Below are 9576 nucleotides of genomic sequence, written 5' to 3' on the forward strand. Positions count from 1 at the left end.
TACTTGATAAGTTACATTAAGGTAGTTACTCCAAAACACCTATTACTCTTGCTTTGTTCTCTGTAGTCTATCTGGTTGGTTGACATAATAGATGTGTGTTTGCCATTTTTCCTTCCCTGCTTGGTCTACCAGACTGCCTCTTACTAGTCTGCAAATTGCAGTAGATGTAGACTGTTACTTTATAATAGAGGCATCCTACACGCAGAACCAGGAAATAAATTATAGAAAGACCTTAGGCGGACAAATAAAGACTATGAATGGATTGTTTCGGTTTATAACTTGAATGCATAACTTCATACAGGTTTGGTGGAAAGTTTCAGACTTCTTTTGCATCATTTTTTGTTAATTTCAGAAACATACCTCATGATCATCTTGCCCAAAGTGTTCTCACTAATACCTCACTTAAAATCTCAGTTAAAAAACATTCAGTTGTCTTGGTATGATTGTAAGCCCACTGCCTGGTGAAAAAGACATGAAGTCTGGCTCAAGTACAGTTCCTAAATATATTAAGAGACTTTCAGAACATGGCCCCTTGGCACTAGAAACCCAAATACCTTTTTCCATTTTCCAAACACATGAAATGGTAAAGGAAGAAAGCAGCAAGCTGTTTCACTCAAACCATGCTAAAGAACTCCATTCTGTGTGCCTGTCCCAAGAAAGAGGACCTGTGTTCCAGATGTATACCCACATTATGAGGGTTACCATGCCAACCCTGAATATTTCTACAGCCCATAATACTTCTAAACATGAAAGCAAGACAAGCATGTGGCTGCTGCTTCTGATATGCAAACCTCTTGGTACTATCCAGCAATATTTGCTGTATTTCCATAAAATCAATGACAGTTTTTAATATTTATGAAAGCAATCAGTCTTGGAGAAGCACCTCATTTTTTGTGGCACAGCATGACTTGGCACACACTTACATTTAGGTTTAGTAATCTCAAAACCATTATCATATGAAAAACCTTATCCACCTAAACACTAACATATTTATTATCAGTGAATGATGATTCCTTCAAAGCTAAGGGCGCCTCAAGGAGGCATCATCCTTTCTGAACAGGGACGGTAGGGATTACTGACTGCTACTAACACAATGTTTTCCCCAGTCTTACTGGATCCCTCCTCATAATTCTCCTACTACAAAGACCCTGGGTACTTGTATTACTCTTTCTCATTGCTCATGCACCATTCCTCCCCTCTTTCTTCATACTGTTGCCCATCCACACCCATCTGCTGATGTGTGTCACCCCCTTTTTTCCCATGTGCTAATCCCTTAAAAAATCACTTCTGTGACTCCCAGTATTATTTTTTTCTCCTGTCTCCACAGAGGTGACGAGAAATCCCTGAGGAGGGATTTTCCCGGAGGAAATTAAAACTCTGATCCAGTATGTCTGGAGAGTGGAAAGAAGAGTATTATGGAATTAAAAAAAAAAATGCAGATAGCAGAGAGCCTGAGTTCAGGCTCTAGTGTGACAAAAAGGAAGGATGAAGTGTCGTGTCACAATCTCTACTGGGTCCTGTATATTTAAGAGAGAAATGTGGGAAGCTATGCACCCTCCCTGAAGGAGACTGGCCCTTTGAAGTAAGAAAAGTGAAACAAAAGTATTTCCTCTACCGTACAAGCTAACATCTACATCATTGTAATAAAACTATTCAACTAGGCACACAGTGAAATGGACTCCTAGCACCATTTTCTATTTCACAACATATAAACAAATAAGGTTTTTTTTTCAAGTGAATAATAATCAGCAGTTATTCTTAGAAATTATATATTCATTGTTTGTTAGGTTATGGTGAAGACTGGAAAAAACACCAGTGAGGCTGCTTTCTGCTGACACAAAAGAAGGACTCAGTAAGGGTAAGCTAATCATCCAAAATACTGACTATATGTAAGGCCAATCAAGAATCTGAATTACAGACATTATAGATGGTTCACTGGCATCTAACCAAACTGATTCTAGGGCTTACTGGCTAGATTGCTACCCCATGTGATTACATATGTGTGAGACTAACTTGCAGTGACCCTAAGAAAAACAGCAAGAAAAACATGACTCTGAGGTTTGAATGGTCACTGCTAGAACCTGTGAACAGAAAAATTGTTATGTGCTTTATTCCTACTGTATTCATGGAAAAAAGGCTGTAGGTCTGGTTTTTGTTAGAAATGAAACAAACAACAGCCTTAAAAAACATCCAATTAATCTCAGTTTCTCATGGTAACATTATTCAAGATCCTCAGACACAATGCAAGAATATTGCAGGATAATTTGTGCCATTTATTCTGTAGCACTTCTCCCACATGTATCCTTCATTCAGGTACTCAAGTACTGATGGTACGTAAGTTTTACTTTATGAAGGTCTATCACGTTGCCTTCTCAGTCTATAGTGAAAGTTTATAAACCCAGAAAATAAAATTTTGACTAATCCTATCTGTCAGGACGTGTTAAGTTAAAGAATACCTTTCCTTTATATCTAGGTGGAAAGATGGAGCAAGTCATTCGTTCACATAGACTAGTTAGAAAAGCACACCATTAACCTGGAAAAACAAAGGCCCAATTACAACTGCCCCGTATTTTCATAAGTAATAGCCTTTTGTTGTTAAGAGAGACAGAATTCAGACTTACTATGCATTTGTTCGGCTTCTCTCCTGAGTGGACTCTCATGTGAATGAGCAGTTTGTAGCGGGCATTAAATGGCTTGTACCTCCGTGGGCACCCTGCCCAGAAGCAAGTGAAGTCCTCTCCCTTCCTCTGGTCTATATGGATCTTCTCTATGTGCTGCACAAGTTCCTCTTGCTGGTCATAAAGCGCACTGCAGTCAACCCATCGACAGCCATGCTTGCTACTGAAGTCGTCTAGCTCACCATCTTCATCGAGCAAAGAGCCTGGGGCAGAAGGAGGCAGAGGCAGTGGGTGAATGCAGCTGGGGAGGCTGTGTGGATGCCGGTGCTGGTGAGCATGGTATGGTGGGGGTGGCCCTTGAGGGGGTGGTGGCGGCAGCAGCAAGGGTGGAGGAAGCATGTCAGCCATTTGGCCAGAGAAGTCATCCAGCTGTTCGTTCTTCAGGATGCCCACTGCCTGGCTGTCCGCGGGTGGCACGGCCTGCTGGGTCACCATGTTGCTTGTGGCAGCCATCTCCACGCTGGCTTGCTCCAGCTGCTGCATCTGCTGGTACTCACCAGCCTCATCCTCAAAATACCCTGGGAAGGTGGCGTTGCCATTAGCCATGAGAAGGCCTTTCTGGGCGGTTGGAATAGAGCAACTTTGAGGTATACAGCCTCCTCTCACTCCCAAAAAATGTCCATAGACCTCAGGCTGTGAGGAGACATCTGCTGGTGATGTCCTGGAGCTGCTGATGTAGGCCACCCGAGAAGTTGGGGATGTATGGACGACTGTATTGATGTCAATCCCCATACCATCAGACAGAGGAGACAGAGACAGTGCTCTCTTTTTGGAGAAGGCTGATTGTGACCGGACTGAGGAATGGCGAGGACTAGAGTAAGGGGAATGCTTATTGGCCATGCCATATAAGTAGGACGGTAACAAGTTAGAGATGGAGGTACTGGACAAAGATGTTCCAGGTGAAAAATTTAGTGAGTCCCCCAGCTCACTGCCATTTTGTAAACCTTGGTCAGGAGGAGCAAAAGGAAGTGTCCTGTACCCATGTGACCACTCTTGCTTGGCGCTCAGAGTGGGCTGACTTTCTGACAAGCTTAACGTCGTAGAGGCCAGAGACTCACGTGATACGAGCAACCTGGAATAAAGGCACAATAAAGTATGTAAGCAGTTAGACAAATTAGCAGTGGGTCTCCTATCTTCACAAATACATAAAATTAAAGAAAGGCTACGTATGAGAAAAGTTCTCCCTAATTTTTGGGATTCAACTTCAGCATTTTCAGCTAAAGTACAGCAGACATACACAGGCAATACCTACAAGGTCACTTAGGAAACCATCTTTAAAAATTCAAGATTTTGAAGAAAATTTGTTGTAAAGGTTCTTGATACACTGCAGAATTCAATGCAAATTTTTTCATCAACTGTGGTGTAAATTGGTTTGGGCTTCTGAAGCCAAAGCATCATGCTCCTGCTTTGTATGAAACTCGTATTGATTTGACTATTGTTTCTGCTGGCAAAGAATAGAAAGAAAACTGATTAATAAAGAATACATATTTAACTTTAATTACTTCTGCAATTGTAATGCATACAAACAGTATTCCCTACAGAAATAGCTCAAGTTTATAAATAAAAATAATATCTAACTTTACAAAACAAATAAATGAATAATGTAGAAAAACTGGTTGAAGGGCTTTATTTAGTTTTGATTTGATGATGTATCTGCCTCCAAGTTAGCAATCAAAATTTTTCACAAAACTGTAATCTTGGTGTTATCATTAGTGTTTCACAGAAATACTATGAAACTTGTTTATGCTGGAAATGTCCTACGGGTAGCTTAAAAAAAACCCAAACAACAAACCTATAAGCTCGTAACAATATTGTTTTCTACAGAAAGGTATAAAATAGAAATACAAGGACATCAGGGTCCCTGATTCATGGCTGAAAATGCTCAGGAGAAGCCAAGCGGATTTGTGTCTTTCAGGTTTTCAGTTCCCATCTTGGCAGACCTGGCTTCCCTACTGGCCAGTGGTGCTATCAGTATATTAATTTCTATTTTTGAGGGGCTCTAACAGTAGGAAGAACCAGCTATGTATCTAGATAAACTTGGAGATCTCACAGACAGAGAAGTCTCTGCATTTTATGTTTTTGACATTAATTCCTGGGTTTATTATTTTCACAATATACTTTTGAAGAAGCACAGAATTTTAATAGGGGATCAAATATATAGGAAATCTGGGTTCTCTTCTAAATCTAAAACTAATTTTTAAAGATGGACAAGTCAATCACTGCTTCTCAACCTCTCACATAGAAAACCAAGATACACAATAGTTCCTCTTATCATACAAAGACTTCAAGATGTCAAATCAACTTTAAAAAAGGCAGCTAATAAGTGCTAATAGGTACCTTAAATACCAGGTGCTGAAAAACATTTCTTAAGGGTCTAAGTAAACAGCGTATGAAATATTTACATGCAATAATCCAAAGGAACAGTCACGTAGGCAAGAAATAATATGGTCTTATTTACAAAAGTAAGTTCCTATAGTCAGTTATTTATAATTATTTTACTACAAGGTTTTATATTGCTACAAACTTCAAATTTCTAGAAGAGGAAGTATGTACCATGAAGAAAATTAGCAGAAACAAATCCCATCTCTTTCTTGACACAGACATTGTGACAGCAAGCACCTTTGAGGAGGTACTTACACCTATTTTACTTGCTTCTTTGTTTTTTTAATAGGGAAGCAAGTTTTTATGACTATTCAGGGTAAGCAATATTGCAGTTACTTCTGTGTTCTGCAAGATTTTCTTATAAAACAGGAAACAAGGATCTATGGCACAGAGCAGTTAAGGCTCATAGTTTCATCACATGTCTGCATAACAGTCCTACTGCAGCTACTGAGGCTTTGGTGGAGACACATGAAACTACTTAATTTAAGAACTGGTGGTAGGCTAAAACTGGAGATCTGAATCCCATTTAAAACAACATCAGTCAACCCAGAAGAGCAAGAACAGAACCTAAACAATGGCTCTGGAGATATTCCCAGTGAATATGGCGATATTTATGGATCGTGCTGCAACAACACAGTCCAGTCACTGCCAAAGAGTTGAAGAAGGGGAATCGTGCTCAGGGCACCGTGGCTGCCCTCTCATCCCCTTTCTGTCTAGACAGAAAGCTTGGCACAGGCTAAGGGAGATTGGAAGCAGTTTGCAGGTGCTACGTCTGTGAACTGAGATAGCTCATGAACACTGAAAATGCAGTTCTAAAGGTCAACCAACCTTGCTGTGATGAGCTATGGGATAGATGGGTAAATGCTCCTCTGCCCAAGATACTTGCTTTGTAACAGACGGTTGATTTGCTGTATCAGAATAAGAAACAGCCCGTTCAGACTGTGTCACTATAGTGTACTGTTTGGAGGGTATATTACTCCATTGGGGTTTAAATGCCACTTCCAAATCAGAGCACTGAAGAAAAGCACAATCAACAATGCTGACTACAGATTGTGTTGAGAGAAATGAGAAAAATTGAATTGCCATATCAGGTCTATCTTGTGTAAGATTTAGATCTAAAGGGATAATTATTTGTTAAAAAAAAAAAAATATTGATTCAGGCTGTTGGGTCTGTTATCAATGGGCTTTGTTAAAGCATAGCTCATTATAGGGCAGTTAAATCATGTTAGCTTGCTATGACCCCAAATACAGATGCACAGTCTTCAACAGAGCAAGAAAAGTAAGTTACGATTTTTCCATAGTAGACTATATATATTTAGAGCTAGAAAATACAAATGGGGTAGTGGGGGGTTTGGCAATGTGGTTATTTAATTTTTTACTTTCTCTTTTATAAGTAGGGGGAAAAATCATGCATCATTATAACAAGCCTATTTTTGTAATGTCAAGAATTTTAATCAGATGCGTAGTAGGACCAGTGTCATTCAAAAAGCTACTAATGCCTAACACAAAAGGACATACCCATCAGCGAAGCCGAAGAAAAACTCCATTTTAGATGTCTCATAACAAAAAATAGAAAGTTGGCCCAGAATTTCAAGTATACAATAAGTAAGAGCCAGATAATCTGAACAAGTTTGGCTCTCAAGCCTCTAAATTCAAGAGTAACAATCATTCAAGCTCCCAAAACAAAGAAAATGTCTTTAAAACACAGTCCACACTGTGTCTTAAGTAGTTTTCTGGGAGAAAATAAATATACTTAAAATGAAAATGAAGGGCCAGCTATACCACACTGTGTCAGATTCTCAGATGGTATTAATTGGCACATCTTATTGAAAGCTAAACCAACCTGAGTTTGGACCAGAACTGTTATGAACATTTACAAGAGGTTCCTGCAATTAATTTTTATTCTCCCGCTGTGTACAGAGGCCACAGTGTCAACTATAACCCAGAATCTTACATATAAACATGTAAGAGTAAAAACTATGTTTTCATATCTTTTTCCATAGTCTTACTATCTTACTAGCCAGGAATCCTTTGCACTTTCCTAGGTACTCTTCTGACTTCCATCAAAGTAAATAGCAGTGTTACATCTGGTTTCAAGTAGCATAACTGGAGACATTGAAAAAGGTTTGGGAAACGCTCAAAAAAGATCAGGAAGGTTTTATCCCCTGTTGTCTACATACCAAAATCTTATTTTATCTGTGGCAAAACTCCAATTTTGCCAACTTTTTCTTTCTCCCATCAGCAAAAATCAAGACCTTTTGGTTTGGGTCAATTCGTCAAATAATCTGGTTTGGATTGAGCTGCCAGACCACAGTCCATGAGGCCTCAGAGATACAACCCAGAGAAGGTACTCAGTCCATGAACCATCATAGAATCAGCTTAGGCAACCAGTTTAGGCAAATGCATTTTATTGCGGAAGCAAATGAAAATAAACAAACAAATAAATAAATAAATAAATAACCTTTCAACAATCTGTGAATCAAAATCTGACTTTAAACTTGTTCTGACCTATAAAATAGTCAATTTGGGGGCAAAATTGCTGAAGTGGACATTCTTTATGTGACAAACTGATTTTATAACATCTTCACTGATAAATCATTAAAAGAGACTAGGGACACTAGAGCCTTGATTCTGGCAGAGTTTCAACTTCAGTTTGCCCTTAGTAAATGTTTCTTTAAAATAAAAACAAAAATGTAAAACTCAGTACTGACATTGTACACCCAACCACACATTCAGATAAAAATAAATGTTTGGAACCATACAGGCACACCTACAAGTTATTAAGTATTTAATAATTACCTAATGATATTTTTATATCATCAGTTTTGCTCTGTCTCAAAGGCACGCATGTCTCTGGATTTGGTTACCATCTTAACACGGGATGGATTTCTCTGACACATTTACATAGGAAGCATAATTAATTTTCTAAATTGTCCCAGAGGACTGCCTTCACCACTCAAGTGACAGAAATATCACGAACTATCTTACAGAAGCAAGATTTTCTTCCAGTTAAATAATATCAATTTTAATTTTTTCAAGAACATTTCTTGGCTTGCAGTAAAGTGATATAGTAAAATACAAACTTTTTTGAGAACACTCTTGTGGCCTTTTGTAAATAAGACCAGTTACGAAATGTTGCACGAGTCAGATCCACAAAAGTGGGACCGTAGCTTCTGAAGTAACGCATCAGGATGTGTTCTCACTCGGTGTTTAACTAATATCCAGGGATGTGCTTAATGTGTTTGTATTGAGAATGTCAAATAACTATTTTCCTTTCATTCATGGCAATAGTCATAGCCATAATCCTAAAAGACATTTAAGCATTTAAAAATGAAATAACATGTATGTATCTGTGGTTTAGTGATCTAAAAAGGCAACATTTTCAGGGAGAGGTCATATTTTTCACTGAACTGCCCACCAGAGCTAGGACAAGTTTTCAGGGAAACAAGTCTAACACACATAAGGTTAACTGCTGGCTCAGTGCAGACTGGGAAAAAGTGATCTGATTAACTTAATTACATAAACAATTTTATAATTTGAAATCAAAGGTATTTGATGAAGAGAGAGGAATGTTAGCAGGGCAGTTAAGTTTGTTTTGTCTCATGTTAGTGTTACTGGATAGGCACCAACATCACACTCTGCGCACCACGGTAAGCTTGAAACAGGTCACTGTTTGAAGATGTAACAGGTGGATTATTTCTGCTTTCATCCCCCATAACATTTCCTGTCCTTATTACAAAAATATAGTAAAGTGACTATAAAAATCTTTATCTAACAAGAAAGCCCTATCAAACATAGAATATGTGTGGCCAAACTTCATCCTTGATTTCAATGATCCAAACTGTGTGACTATAGCTGATGAGAATTAAATTGCGTTGAATTAAATTTCCCACACCATAACACAGAATCACTTATGCCATTTTAATCATCAGAAAGGTTGTATTTAAACTACAGGATAATCAAAATGCCCTCTTTTTAAAGTACTGAATATAAAAAAGTAACTCAGGACCTTATATCTGATGGAGAAGCACTCAGACTGGAAGCATCCATAGACTTCTGTAAGCTAGGGCTGCTCTGGCTGCATGTTGTTGAAACCTGAATAGCAGGAGGTGAAACAGGGCCCAGCTGTTGAACTGTCATCGGACTGCTGGTGACTATTACATTACTGCAGCTGCCTTTTCCAATGGACTTGCACTGGGGTCCATAACCAAGACCTCCTAAAAAATAAACAAGGCAGGTTAATATTCATCTCCCAGGAACCCATGACGAGGACAGTGAGCTCACGTCACTTTGCAACGTAGGAAGAGTGGCTGGAACTGAGTATCTTTAGATGAGGACGTAACAGGGGACCAATAAAAAGATTTTGCAAACTTCTCTGAGCAACAAATAAACAAAAAAGCAGTATTCTAAAAGGGAATAAATAAACTATGCACATTAAAAACCTGCTTAAGTACATAAACTAAAGATAAATCAGAAAAAATGCCACTGGAAGAGTCCAGGTACCAAAGCAGCCCTC

General features: G+C 38.7%; 1 protein-coding gene across 1 annotated transcript; it reads right to left on the reverse strand.

The window, feature by feature from the left end:
• Positions 1-2621: 2621 nt before the first annotated feature.
• GLIS3 (GLIS family zinc finger 3) lies at positions 2622-9266 on the reverse strand (the record flags this gene model as incomplete). The annotated part of the gene is made up of 2 exons (XM_010151201.1): positions 9070-9266; positions 2622-3750 (listed from the first exon to the last, which is right to left on the reverse strand). Coding segments are annotated over exons 1-2 (1260 nt in total), but the record flags the coding sequence as incomplete, so codon positions are not given.
• Positions 9267-9576: the final 310 nt, after the last annotated feature.

Source organism: Eurypyga helias, unplaced genomic scaffold (assembly GCF_000690775.1).
Source record: "Eurypyga helias isolate BGI_N326 unplaced genomic scaffold, ASM69077v1 scaffold41434, whole genome shotgun sequence".
Lineage (NCBI taxonomy): Eukaryota > Metazoa > Chordata > Aves > Eurypygiformes > Eurypygidae > Eurypyga > Eurypyga helias.